Raw genomic sequence first — 14,611 nt, forward strand, 5'->3', positions numbered from 1 at the left:
CAGGACTTGGATGATTTTTCTGGACTACTTGCTAGGATAATTTCTTTGGAACCGTAAATATATTAGTGAAAGCCTTGCACAAGCGGTGATGGAATACATGTCTGTTTTTGCTAAGACTTTTTTTTTTGCAGAAATGCCGTAAATGGAAAACGAAACCCCATTAAGAGTTGCAATAGGCACAGAAAACACAAACTTACTATCTTTCATAGCCATAACGCCAATCGTCACACTGGCAACATAAAGAACTGATAGCCAATCAAGCCAAATTCCAAACCACCGAGTAGTTGCCAAAAATAGGTACCAGGATGAGCTATGAAGGTCTTGATGAAGGTCAAATTCCGTTGTAAATGCATCTTGAGCACGGTGAGCACGTACTGTGGTAAGTCCAATAAGCGATGCACTTAGGTGAGAGAAAACAGGACTTCTTGCTAAAAATGAGGCTTCATTTAGACATAACATACATACGGTTCGGTGTTAAAACAAACCAAGCCCGTAGTGGCCACTAGTATGTAGTAGCCATATACAAAGTAGGATCGAAAAAGGCAAGGTATCTTGTAATATGGTATTAAGAAGTCAGCTTAAAGATATCAAAAAGATCCAAGTAGTTAAAGAGGTTTTCAGGGCCAAAATTTTAGGTGTGATGCACTATGGATCTGAAGTTTGGGGTATGCGACGGGAGGCTAGAAAAAGTGCAATTAGGATACTATTTGAGGTGGCTAGGATAATTAAGCATACAAATAGTTTAGTAGTTAGAGGCCATTGAGGTTTGTTTTCTTTAAGAAGTCGTAGGCTAATTAGAATGGTTAGGCTTTGGGAAAAAAATTCAGTGGTGCCTAGAGTGTGAGTGATGAAGGCGCCTTATTTGGAAATGTTGAAGGGAAGCTCAGGTAGAGGGTGACCGTACTAAATTAAGAATGTATTAGATCAGTGTGGACTAAGTCACATGTAGGAGATTGGTTTAGGGCTTGAGGATATGGGGGACCAAGCAAGAGGATTAGTTGAAAAGGATTTTAAAGGACCAAGAAATACAAAGCGTCCGCTTTCAAATTCACTGGGTCTTTATTGTTGGTCGAAGATGATCTGGGGTGAAGTTTTAATTTTTAAGGTGGGTTTAAATAAAAATGAAATAAAGTTATTAATTGAAATGAGGGTTGATATTTTGCCACTGGGCCAAAGAAAAAGGTTTATCGGGAGGGAAAGGTCAAAGGCTGGTTCTTATTTTTGTCTCTTGTGGGAAGGTTTAGATGAGAGCATAGATCACTTGATGTGTGAATGTGAGGAGCTGAGTAACTGGAGACTTGAAGTGTTGGGTAGGGGGGATTATGATTTTGAATGGTTGGTGAGAGTGCGAGCGGATAAGTGTTTTATGGGTATCAGAAGCTTGGCACGATTCCATCGTCTCGTGATGAATCATAGAAGTATATTTCTGTAGGATTATGTTAGGATTTGTGCAATGTCTTTGTAATTTCTCTTTGTTTATATTTTTTGCCATGATCTATGGGCTTCTATGGCAAATAAATTCTATTCTATATTATAGTGAATTGACTAAAATTCAATTGCTAACTCTCAATTTCGATGTTTAATGCAAACAAAAAGTTGCAATACTGATGTGACCTGGAAAGCTTGATTAATTTTTAGAAACAACTGACGACGAGAAAACAAATGAATTTTGTTCTCTGTGGCTCTGAAAAAAACTAGAAGAAAATTACAACTGTAAAGAAACTGCTGCAGCACCTTAGCTAATACAAGAGATAAAGTTACAAGCACAAACAAAGAAAATTGTTTCAAGGAAATGAGGCAATGAGACGCGTTGAAAGACCTTTCCCTCCTCCTCCCCACCATTTTTACCGGCACATCTGTAAAAAAAAGCTCTAGATACATCGGAACACGGAAGAAGTCAAAATCGCAAAAAAGGCTTCGCTTAAATAGCAGAAATGCACTATTTCAAAACTGAATATACTCTTTTGTATTTTAGAAATTCAGAGGAAAAGAAAATTTAATCCCCGAAGTTAGAGTAATATTTGGTAGTTGTTGAGTTGTAGTCAGTACAGAAACAGTTAATAATTTCATTTTAGGAGATGTTCAACTTAATTATAAATTTGATAAGGAGTAGCTGAAGAGATGAGAAAACCCATTAAAGCATCCACTACATTGTCAAAGAGCACTTTCGTATTTTGGGGTTTCGCTCTCATCCCCTTGAGTATCTTTATTGGCTGTGCTGTTAGTGTTGTCAGGAGGTCAACAGGATTGTCGATACATAAAAAAGTCTTTTTAGAGGCCTATGTAATTCTAAAAAAGAATTCTATCAAAAGCTAGATACTGTTCAGGCTAAAATGAGTTTAACCCCCCCCCCAAGAAAAACAAAGAAAAATGAAAACGGTAACAATGTCAATTAAACAAACTGACTCTGACATACAATGAGTAGCTGTTTATTTGGTGACATGTTACCGACAGCTTTTGATTACATGCGAAAATTCCATATTTGACAAAAGATTAACTTCATAAAATAAAAGAAACCACTGTTTTCAACAGTTGCTGAAAAAAAGTTGAAGATTTGCTAAATATTTTCCACAGAAATTGCCTACTGATTGTTTTAGGTACCCGACTGACTGACAGTGTTCCAAACAGTAAGCTGAATAAAAGGTTTGGATCAACCCCGTTTTCTAGGGCTATAATGAGAGAAGGTTTGAGATGGCTAGAGCACGTTCTGCAGATGAAGGATGACAGATTACCAAAGATTGTGCTTTTCACCCCACCGTTTAGGGTTAAACGGAAAGCAGGTCGTCCTCGGTTGAGGTGAAAGGATGTCGTAAAAAAATAGGAACTTCCTGGGATGGTGTAAAGATGGAGACTTTATATAGATTGGGATAAAGGGGGAAGCGTGTAGCTGTGTTGACCTCAGGTAGCTGCAGTGAGTTGTTGTTAGCAGTAGCAGCAGTAGTAGTATTGGTCCGATACGATTGCCCCTGGAGGAAAAAATAAATAAAAATAAATAAACACGCGTCCTTAATCTTTCTTCTCGGGGAAAAAAATCCACATTTTTGCGGATGGGAACTTGAAACCTCGACAATGGAGTTCTCTGATACGCTAAATCTGACGGTGTGAAATTTGTTAAGATTCCTTGACTTTCAGGGGGCGTTTTCCCTTCCTTTTTTAAAATCAGACAAATTTTCCCAGGCCTATATATATAGATTGGGATAAAGGGGGAAGCGTGTAGCTGTGTTGACCCCAGGTAGCTGCAGTGAGTTGTTGTTAGCAGTAGCAGCAGCAGTAGTAGTAGTAGTAGTAGTAGTAGTAGTAGTAGTAGTAGCCTATGATGGGTAACACTAAACTTAATGAATCTTATATATTTGGAATCAAGATAATAAGCCATTTCTTGCGATATACTTATTGATACCAAAATTCCATTTTTTTTCAGAGTTTCAATTACTATTTAGCCACATTGTTCCTAACTTACAGTTCGTTACAACGAACTGTTTGATCACAGAATTCTACTAGTGTTCTACAGGTTTGTTTCGATTCAGCTTTGAGCAACTAAATTTTCGAAAACTTGATTGTTCATTACTTTTGAAGACCACTCTAATTGGCAATGACCTTTTTTAAACAAATTGTTCAAGAGGCAATGGAAATTAAACTTAAATAAAACAACAATAATTCTTTAGATACACCTAGGAGAATGCACGCCTAGTTCTTTTATGAATAGTTTAAATGTGCAACTTATAGATATGCTTGGTAGTGGTAAAAAAAAATATATATATATACTTCGGGAAAAAGCTTTTGTTTTTAACATACAACTCCTTGTGCCTAAAAACTACCCTTTACCAATTTGTTGCAGATTCAAATTACATAAGAATTCAAATTTCTTCAATATGGCGTATGGGAGTCTCAGTAGATTAGTTGAGAAAAAGATATAAGCACACCTGTATCAGACCCAGGTTAGCTGGCATTGCCCAACCTAAGAAATAGTTAATTGCAGCCCCTCACCAAAAAACGAAGACTTTTCTAGCAGCGCCCCTGATTTTTCCTGACGTAATCAAAGTTAGTGTTTATCTTTTGATCTTGATGGTTGGTTTTCAAACGATACATTGAAGCTAACTAGGCCACAGGAATGTAACTTGGAAAAATCAACTGATACACAGTTTGTGGAACACCTATATTATTACCTTGACACCGACAAAGTTCTGCAAAAATATACAATAGCGTGTATCTAAGCCTTTTCTTTTTTTTCATTCATATAATTCATATACTGGTTTTGTTTATTCTGAAAGCTAAAATACCGAAAAACGTAGGTCACGTCTGCCTTTTTAATCCTAAACAAGTTCCAAACAGGCTATGGGTAACGTTGAAATAGATGAGCTTTACCCTGAGAAAATGAAATGATAAATTAAACTTTGAAAAGTTTATTAAGTACTAAATAAATAGCTTCATAATTATTCTTATTTGTTTGATATAAATGAGCACTTATATTAAAAACTCGCTCGTGAAACACACAGGCAAAAATATGCACAAACATTTTGCGACATGGACAATCACACTTAAGTTGAATCTTTTGGTCTCACAGCGACAACATTGGGTGTTTTCGAGATGAAATTGTTGTCACTTTTTAGGTCATTTTGAGAATGACTTAAAAAAAAAATTGATTATTTTCTACTTCTTAAAGACTAAAATCTGTCTTCTCCAAGACAAAAATTTGTCTAATCTAAGATTAAAACCTAAGCTACCACGGCCAGAGGCTGTGGTAGCTTGGTGTTCTAAGTGTTCTAACCTTTTGTATTATTGATAACTGTACACTAGTGTTTCTTTTATAACTTTCGTTATACTTAATCAATCATTTGTGTCCAAGGCCGTGTCAAGAGGGGGCGGAGGGGGTAACGATTTTAAACTCCCCCTCCCAAACAAAGAAAATTAGTCAGGCTCACAAGAAAGTAGAAAAATATATATAAGTGAATTTTTGGTACCTTAAATAAAAACATTTTTCGTAATATATATATATATATATATATATATATATATATATATATATATATATATATATATATATATATATATATATATATATATATATATATATATATATATATATATATATATATAGCTGTTTTATTGATAAAGTAAAAGAAAAGGGTATAAAGTATGTAAGAAAGAGCAATTTTGATTTTCTATTGTTTTACTGCCATTGGAAGCACATATTCTGGTAAAAATCGGAACTAATCCAACATTTGGAGAAAAATGACTCACAAATATAGCAACTCTATGTGAAAAAAAAAACCTAAAATGCAAGCTGGTAGATTGATAAAAACGAGCCAATAAAAGAAAGAGAGAGAGAGAAAATGATTTTTGATTTTAATAATTACCAACTCCTTCCAGTCGTTTGATATCTCTGGCAGTCAAAAGATAATATCTTCTTAAATATACAAAAAGGACTGCCAACAGAATCGGTGGAATAAGTAAATAAGGATTTACAACACCAACAAGTACGAAAATTCCAATCACAGTCAGAAAAATCTGAAAAAATAAAATGTAAGTATTACTAATCAAGAAGATAAGTTGGAAAACTAGCTATGATATTTATGCTTGACCCCTTTACCAGTTGTGAAAACTCATTTGTATCTTTTAAAGTTACAAAAGAAAGCAGTACTTTCAATCGTAGAGATAAAAGCCCAAATGCAAACAATCTTAAAGAAAACAGAAAAGTTTCCTGTGTCCATGCTCCTAAGCTTACACCCTGGGAATGGATGGTGCATGAGTCGCTTTCCTGAAAAGGTTCTTTTTTTATATAAAATACCCAATTTGAGTAGCTAGAAAACTATACAGACACTTATTTATTTTATAGTTATCCTCAACCAGCCTAGACAAAACATCTGTTTACCGCCTCAGGAATACAACCCCTCCCCCCAAAAAAAAAAAAAAAAAACTTTCTGGATGTACATACAACACAGCTTTCAATTATACGTAACACAAAATAAGTAACAGGCGTATTAATCTTTTCCATCCTCTCCTAAAAATACAGGTTGTTACCTTTTGATAAGCACCTCATTGACGTACTTATAAAACTGAACGATTGTCCTTCGTGCAGTTTATTTGTTGGCAAGATCCTCATAAACTCAAAGGTACCTCACTATAACGATTATTTCTTAATTGAGAAAGCTTTTAGCAATTTGCAAGAATGTGGGACACAGCGTGAACTTCCAAATTACATCTGGGACAAGAATAGTCCATATTCGAGGCCAATCTTTTCTTTATTCAGTGCAAACGGTTGTCAGAAGGAACTTCATATCTCTTCTGTGTTAGGCTTTTTAGCTTTGACAAGTACTTGAGCGATTTTTTTTGCCGTTGTCTTGTTTTATAAAAGAGAAAGAGGTGATAAAGAAAAAATAGAAAAAAAAACGACACAGAATTTCTCTGCAATTTCAGATTAATTCCAAAACTGATTTCATCTTTACTTTCTAAACTGAAACATTTGATATTCTCGTAAACACTATAAAAAACAGTAATAAATCAACTATAGATAGCTTGGATTTTTAGTTTATAATATATATTTAATGAGCCCAGTCCCTTCAGATACCATGCGCATATGCTCGCCAAATGGGTAAACAACCAACAAATATGAATAGGTATAAAATTACGGCATAAATAAATACAACAAGTTTTCTACTTGGCTCTGGGTTAAAGTGATTTAGCCGTCAGCTAGCAAGTTCAGAGTAAATGAGATAACAATCTATAAGATGTCAAATGTGGAAGATTTTTATTTTGAAGCCTAGTAATAGAGGATACACGATGAACTCTCAAGCTATTGAAATTGAATTTGTATTTATCTAAATACGGATTTCTTTTTTTTACGAAGGTTAGTGCATGAGAATAGATAAAATGTATCTCTTTCGACCTCGGATATCTCGTTACGTATGGTTTTTTTCCCATGAGTTTCAATTCACGGAAGGGCAGGGGAGGAAGGTGGTTTAGAGGTAAAACATATAAACTTAGGAAGCGGGTGTTTTTATTGTCTTATTTTGCAAATGCAAACTTCGAAAAAGGGTTTATTTCAATGAAAGTAGCAACAAAACACATTTTCTAAAACAAGCTCAAAACAATTTTTTTTTTGCGACAACCAGTAGAGCACAATATTGAAACCTAAAATGATTAGAGCTTAGTCTCTATGTGAGGAGGGCAGCCCCCTCCTCATCCCTTGTTCTTTCCAATAAAGTATGAGCGTTCTTTGAAAATACTATTCTTAATTTCAAAGGCCCTTGAATCTCATGAGTCGTTCTTAGAGGGAAACAAAATTCAAACTTTGGCAAACAAAGTGAGGGATAAGAAACGGGAATCCCCTCATATATCGAAAATATCGTTTCCTCTTATGTTACTCCTTACTTTTGGTTGAAAAAACACGACTTTTTTAATTTTTTGACAGTTTTCAAATCATGACACGAAATCCCCCTCTCTCGTGTAAAACTTCCCTTAAAAAAATCTCCCCCTGAAAATCCCTATGACAATGTCAGTAAACTTTCTAATAACTATTACTATGTGTAAACAATGGGCAAATTTCACAACTTGCAGCCCTTCCCCCCGGGAGTGTTGGGGATTAAGTCGTCCTCATAGACAAAGTTAGTAGATTTTTGACTATGGTGAACAAAATGGCCATCTCAAAATTTTGATCGGTGAATTTTGAAAAAATGAGCATGGGAGGGGCCCTAATTACCCCTCATATTTTTTGGTCGCTTAAAAAGCGCACTAGAACTTATGGTTTCAATTCGAATGAGCCCTCTCCTGACCTTCTTGAACCACTGGGTCGATACGATCACCCCTGGGGGAAAGAAAACAGGGAAAATAAACACGCATCCGTGATCTTTCTTCTGGCAAAAAATACAGAATTCCACATTTTTGCAGATAGGAGCAAAAATGTGGCAGATAGGCAGATAGGAGATGAAACCTCTACAATAGGGTTCTCTGATGAGCTGACTCCGATGGTTTAATTTTCATTAAGATTCTATGACTTTCATTGGGTGTTCCCCCTTTTTCCGAAAATAAGGCAAATTTTTTCAGACTTATAACTTTTGATGGGTAAAACTAAACTTGATGAAACTTATATGTTTAAAGTCAGCATAAAAATCCAATTCTTTTGAAGCCTTCGTTGGCATCAAATTCCTTTTTTAGAGTTTCGGGTCATTACTGAGCCGGGTCGCTCCTTACTTACAACTCGCAACAGCGAACTGTTTGATGACACTGCAGTCTAAGAGTCTTGATTCACAACTAGCCTATTTGCAAACGGAATAACCGGTTCTATATTTTTACCGCACTTACGAATTCAAAAGATGAGAGTTGTAAGAACCAGGTATATGCACCTAGAATAGGCTTTTCTGAGGCATTGACAGTTCATACTAATTCTAATGGCAATTGGAACATAAGGATCCAGTGCTGTGAGAATCACAAACTTCTTCAGCATAGAAATTGCAATCCTCAGCTTCATATCCCTTCTGTAGCTGACAAGGGTTTCTATAATGACACTTACTACCAGGCACATACGCATGATTTTTTTTTTTGGGGGGGGGGGCAAAACCTTCAAAAAAGCAGAAATAAAGTAGCACTTTTTTTTATTTAGTAATGCAAAAAGCACGTATATCGGAAAATACAGATTAACTTTAATCTGTAGTATTGTAGCGGATGGGAGGAAGAAGACTGAAGCCTCAAAAGTACGTTTTAAACTCATGTTGTGTTCATAGTGATTTAGAACCAGTGATTAATCTATTATATCCCACTGAAAGGGAAATTTTAGGGTTAACAGTGCAATATGGTTGCTGTGGGGGGGTAGTTCTTCTATTACAAAAACGTAGATTTTAATGAAAAATGATAGTTTCCAAAACTGATCCATTAAAAGCTGTACTTTATCCTGGAAAGGGGGGGATAGACGCCCTAATATCAAGGATAATTCTATTTTGCTGTGGAAAGCAAACTCTCTTTACAAAAAATAAATAACAGTACAATTGGTACTTACTTGAAAGAGGGTAAAAAGTTAGACAGAAAATTGGTTAATAATTGGGCAGTGACTTGACCGGATTATTGCATGTAGTAAAATCCCCCAAAAAAGGCTTCACACATGTATCTAGATTCTTAATAAAGGTCTTACTTTTGCCAGAAATCCCAAGAAACAATGGGGAAATTAAACATTTCACAAAATTTCGGGGGAGGGGGCAGGCCCGAAGGCCCCCTTGTATACGTGCCAGCTTACTACTAACACTTTTGGGAATCGTGTAATTTACACAGGATCTACTTCCCAATGTATAAAAAATAGAAAAAGTGTATGGGAATTTTTTTTTCATTGGCAACTCGGAAAATTTTGTGTAATAACTAACCAGTATGAGAAAAAAAATACTCTGCTATGACAAACATAAAAGACTAGCTTAAAATAATTCACCTATTGGATTTTTTTTTTCAAAGTGAAACAGGCACTCGTGTGACGTCATCAAATCAACTGAAATGTCCGCCCATAAAGAAAAAAAAAAGAAACCGTTTTCACTATATAGAGACATTTTTGTTTAATATTGTACTATAACCGAGAATAACAATTATTTTAGAGTTTTTTCAATAGGTACCTCAATCCATATCTTAAACATACTTTACGATTACACTTAAACCCTCTTGCAACGCTGAATTACACTCAAAAATATTCCATATCTACCAAACATTTCCTTGCACTCACAAATCAACCGGCATCCATTGCAGTATTAGTATCACATCTAGAACTCTTGAACTCATTTCTTCAGTGTCTATTAGCTTAATATTTAGCATCGTAAAACCACTCTTTTCTGTATACAAGAAAAAATTATGTTTTCTGTATAACAAACAAAACTATTTCCAAAGTCAAAAACTGATTTTTCCGGAACTGTAATATTATTACATTTTTCCCATCTTCACAACATTCAATATTTACGGTTTATGACAAACTTTAAAAAAACGTCTTTACAAAAACGTCTTTACAATAGTCTAGGAGAAGAAGTCAGAATCCCCTTACTGCACAGCATAAAACTTTTAATTTCAGTTTGTACAGCAATACAGTCTCATTAGTTTTATAATAACTTTTTAGCAGTAAGTAAGTAATTGGATTAAAGACGCTTCTCGACTACTAAGGCCCATGCAGTGCGTTGCTACAAGGTTCGATCTCTGAGTCTCATAGTCACATATTACTTGGTGAACGTTTGCTTACCAAGGACATTCCACCAGTTTTTAAGCAACTTTCAAAAACATAAATACGTTCGAAGCCTTTACGGAATTATGTGACAGATTAATTATTACAGGTGAACTAGTGAAGCACATTCATATTAGGATTTGGGCTATGACCATCATGCTTATATTATTGTAGTAGCAGTAGTAGTTGTTACAGCAGTAGCCGTTTTCTGGCTGATTGAACACCCATAAAAACAACCTGAAAGTTTCAAAACAATCCCGAAGCTATTCCTAAGATATTCCAGATACGGTCTTCACAGATGTAGTGTATAGATCTAGTTCAATACCCCCATCAACATTCTCCAAAATTGTTACCTTAATACCCTTTGCCTTTTTCGAAACCAAAGATCAAACTTGCCCTTCTTTCCCAATAACAAAATCTATTCGCAAACAATGGACGACGTGCAGAGCCTACAGTCTTTGCTAAAAGGGCTTCGGGTTGAGCAAGTCATCGCGATATCATATTTATTGGATCTTTAAGTATTTGTAACAAAATAGTTATCTCAACATTTTGATTGGGTATCTTTGGAAGGAATGGCTGCCAAAATGGTCTTAGGAGGGAACTTTTGACTCTTAAAAAAGGTATTAGAAGTTTCAGTTTCTACAGCTTCCATCGAGGTTTCTCAGGCTTCTTCCATACAAAGTGGCTCCGAAAAAACTAATGCAGTGAAGTATCACACATTACTTAGACAATACTTTTATGTTGCCTATAAGGAAAATATCCACATAGGTATTCGTCAAAGAAAATACCAAAAAGAGGATTTTTTTTAGTGTACAGGACAGGGTGCAAAAATTTCCAGTCCTTTCACCCTTTAAGGGCAACCTACAAATATATTGCAATAAAAAAAAAAATCCTCATTAGGTTTTCAAAAAATACTATTCGTCTGAACTTGCCATCTTTTATAGCCTGATTATCTGTTTTTCCATGGAGAAAAAGTAATTTTTATATGTGTTTCAGCTGTATTGATATTGTATTGAATAGCTACGCTACCTGATTATTTCCCCTGAGCTCAGATCCGTAATCAAACAGTTCGTGGTAACGAACTATAAGTAAGAAGCGACCCGGCTCAATAGTAACCGAAACTTTAAAAAACGGGATTTTGATACCTATACTTATATCAAAATAATTGAATTTTCATGCTGATTTCAAATATATAAGTTTCAATAAGTTTAGTCATTCCCATAAAAGGTTACGAGCCTGAAAAAATGCCTTATTTTCAAAGGGAAAAATATCCCTTTTAAGTCATAGAATCTTTATGAAAATCACACGGTCAGATTCAGCGTATTAGAGAACCCTAATATAGAGGTTTCAAGCTCATGTCTGCAAAAATGTGGAATTTTGTATTTTTTGCCAGAAGAACGATCGCGGATGTGTGTTTATTTTTATTTTTCTTCAGGGGTGATCGTATCGACCCAGTGGTCTTAGAATATCCACAAAGGGCTCATTCGAACGGAAATTAAAAGTTCTAGTGCCTAATTTAAGGTACCGAAAAATTGGAGAGCAACTAGGCTCCCTCCCACGTCCCTTTTTTCTCAAATCGTCCGATCAAAATTTTGACATAGCTATTTTGTTTGACATAGTTGAAAGGCCAAATAACTATGCCTTTAGATATATTATGAACCCCTTCCCATTCCCCTGGAGAAAAGTCTTTATGTTACAAAATTTGCCGATTATTTACGCATAGTATTCATTATTTTGAAGTATGGTTACAATTCTCGGGTGAGAGAGGGGGGGGGGTACTTTTTCGGCTGATGGGATTTGTCACGGCAATAATTTTCCGTTTGGAGGGAAGTTTCCAGGGAGTGAATTTTACAGGAGAAATTTTACGCTGGAGGGATTTGCCAGAATTCTTTTACGAAATTTGTCCTATTTCTTGCTTTTTCTTTGCCGAGTCAATTCTACGCGTGGAGATGTTAAGGGTAATTGTTCAGGGTATTCTTTTTTAACCAGGATTGAATTGTCTAGAGCACAAATCCATGGGAAGGAGGGATTTTTCCATGGAGGTTAGGCCAGATTTCCTAGCATAATTTAAAAAACGACCAGAAATTATGGCGTTTCTCTTCCTCAACACCATGCCCTTTACGCGGAAGTTTCTTAGTACTTAAAAAAAACTTCTTATTGTTCTAATTAAACGAATATAGTGTTTTAGGAGTCATTCTGAAAGAATTGGGACATAATTCAAACTTTCGCTTAAAGAGCGAGGTTTTAAGGGGGAGCAACAACCCTCATATTCTGTTCGTTTTTTTTTTAAACAATATGAATTAAATCCGTATTGACAAAAAAAAACTTCTTATTGTTCTAATTAAACGAATATGGTGTTTTAGGAGTCATTCTGAAAGAATTGGGACATAATTCAAACTTTCGCTTAAAGAGCGAGGTTTTGAGGAGGAGCAACAGCCCTCATATTGTGATCATTTTAAATCTTAATGTTGCTCCTTACTTTTAGTTGAAAAACTGTTCTTTTTTTATTCAATAGACTTTAGTTGGACAATCTATCTTGGCTTTTTTCTACAATTGGCCATGACTCTGACTTTTCCCACAACTATTCCTTTTTTTTAAATAAAAACTAGAGTAAAAAACATTAGGAATTAAATCCGTACTGACAGTTTTAGAATTAAAGCGTATTTATGTTTCTTGATGCATTTTATGCTTGAACGAACTGAATTAGGTGGGATCCCTGACAAAACTACCAGCATCACCTTATTCGTCCCCTTTACATGCTTTTCCTAGCTTCCTTTCACTGAAACGATCACTCATGAATATAGAATAATTCTTTTTTTTAAGTTCTCACCGTTCCAGTAAAATACATTTTTTTCTATCTGCCTTTTATATTATGCATAGCTTTAGCCAATATTCTGTTTTGTTTTTTTTATATCGTTTTGTTCCAATTTTTATGACACTTGGTATTAACCAAGTGACATATAGCAATCGCAAATTCTGTCGGTCTGTCGGTCCCGGTTTTGCTACTTTAGGCACTTCCAGGTAAGCTAGGACGATGAAATTTGGCAGGCGTATCAGGGATCGGACCAGCTTAAATTAGAAATAGTCGTTTTCTCGATTTGACCATCTGGGGGGGGGGGGAGTGGGGGGCCCGTTAATTCGGAAAAAAGAGAAAAATTGAAGTATTTTTAACTTACGAACGGTAAATTAGATCTGAATGAAATTTGATGTTTGGAAGGATATTGTGTCTCAGAGCTGTTATTTTAAATCCCAACCGGACCTGGTGACATTAGGGGGAGTTAGGAGGGGGAAACCTAAAATCTTGGAAAACACTTAAGAGTGGAGGAATCGGGATGAAACTTGGCGGGAAAAATAAGCAGAAGTCCTAGATATTTGATTGACATAACCGGAACGGATCCGCTCTCTTTGGGGTAGTTGGAGGGGGGTGGGGTATTAATTCTGAAAAAAAAATGAGGCATTTTTAACTTACGAGCGGGTGATCGGATCTCAATGAAACTTGATATTTAGAAGGATATCGTGTCTCAGAGCTCTTATTTTAAATCCCGACCGGACCTGGTGACATTGGGGGGAGTTGGGAGGGGGAACCTAAAATCTGGGAAAACACTTAGAGTGGAGGGATCGGGATGAAACTTGGTGGAAAAAATAAGCACAAGCCGTAGATAAATGATTGACATAACCGGAACGGGTCCGCTCTCTTTGGGGTAGTTGGGGGGGGGGGGGTGTTAATTCTGAAAAATTAGAAAAAATGAGGTACTTTTAACTTACGAATTGGAGATCGGATCTCAATAAAATTTAATATTTAGAAGGATATCGTGTCTCAAAGCTCTTATTTTAAATCCCGAACGGATCTGGTGACATTGAGGGGAGTTTGGGGTGGGGGAACCTAAAATCATGGAAAACGCTTAGATTGGAGGGATCGGAATGAAAATTGGTGAGAAAAATAAGCAGAAGTCTTAGATACGTGATTTACATAATTGGAACGGATCCGCTCTATTGGGGGGGGGGGGGGGTTAGTTATGAAAAATTAGAAAAAATGACGTATTTTTAACTTACGAAGAAATGATCAGATCTTCATGAAACTTCATATTTAGAAGGACTTCGTAATTCAGATCCCTTATTTTAAATCTCAACCGCGTCCAGCGTCATTGGGGGGGGGGAAGTTGTGGGGACCAGAAATCTTAGAAAATACTTAAAGCAGAGAGATCAGGATGAAACTGGATGGGAAGAATAAAAATCTGTCTAAGATACTGTTAGACTGACATAACCGGACCGGATCTGCTCTCTTTGGTGGAGTTGGGGGGGGGGGGGGTAATTTTGAAAATTGAGGTATTTGTAACTTACGAAAGGGTGACCAGATCTTAATGAAATTTGATATTTAGAAGGATCTTGTGCTTTAAAGCTGTAATATTAAATTCCGACCAGATCCTGTGA

At 35.9% G+C, this 14,611-nt stretch overlaps 1 protein-coding gene across 1 annotated transcript in view; it reads right to left on the reverse strand.

Annotated features, from left to right (window-relative positions):
- The window catches only part of LOC136043969 (ATP-binding cassette sub-family C member 4-like), a 164,559-nt gene that overhangs the window by 17,310 nt on the left and 132,638 nt on the right, over positions 1–14,611 (reverse strand). Inside the window, exons 18-19 of the mRNA XM_065729052.1 lie at positions 5,355–5,505; positions 198–428 (exon numbers count right to left, since the gene is read on the reverse strand). Coding sequence (XP_065585124.1) covers positions 198–428; positions 5,355–5,505 — 382 coding nt within the window. The remainder of the gene's footprint in view (positions 1–197; positions 429–5,354; positions 5,506–14,611) is intronic.

The sequence above is a fragment of the Artemia franciscana genome, chromosome 2 (assembly GCF_032884065.1).
Source record: "Artemia franciscana chromosome 2, ASM3288406v1, whole genome shotgun sequence".
Taxonomy (NCBI): domain Eukaryota; kingdom Metazoa; phylum Arthropoda; class Branchiopoda; order Anostraca; family Artemiidae; genus Artemia; species Artemia franciscana.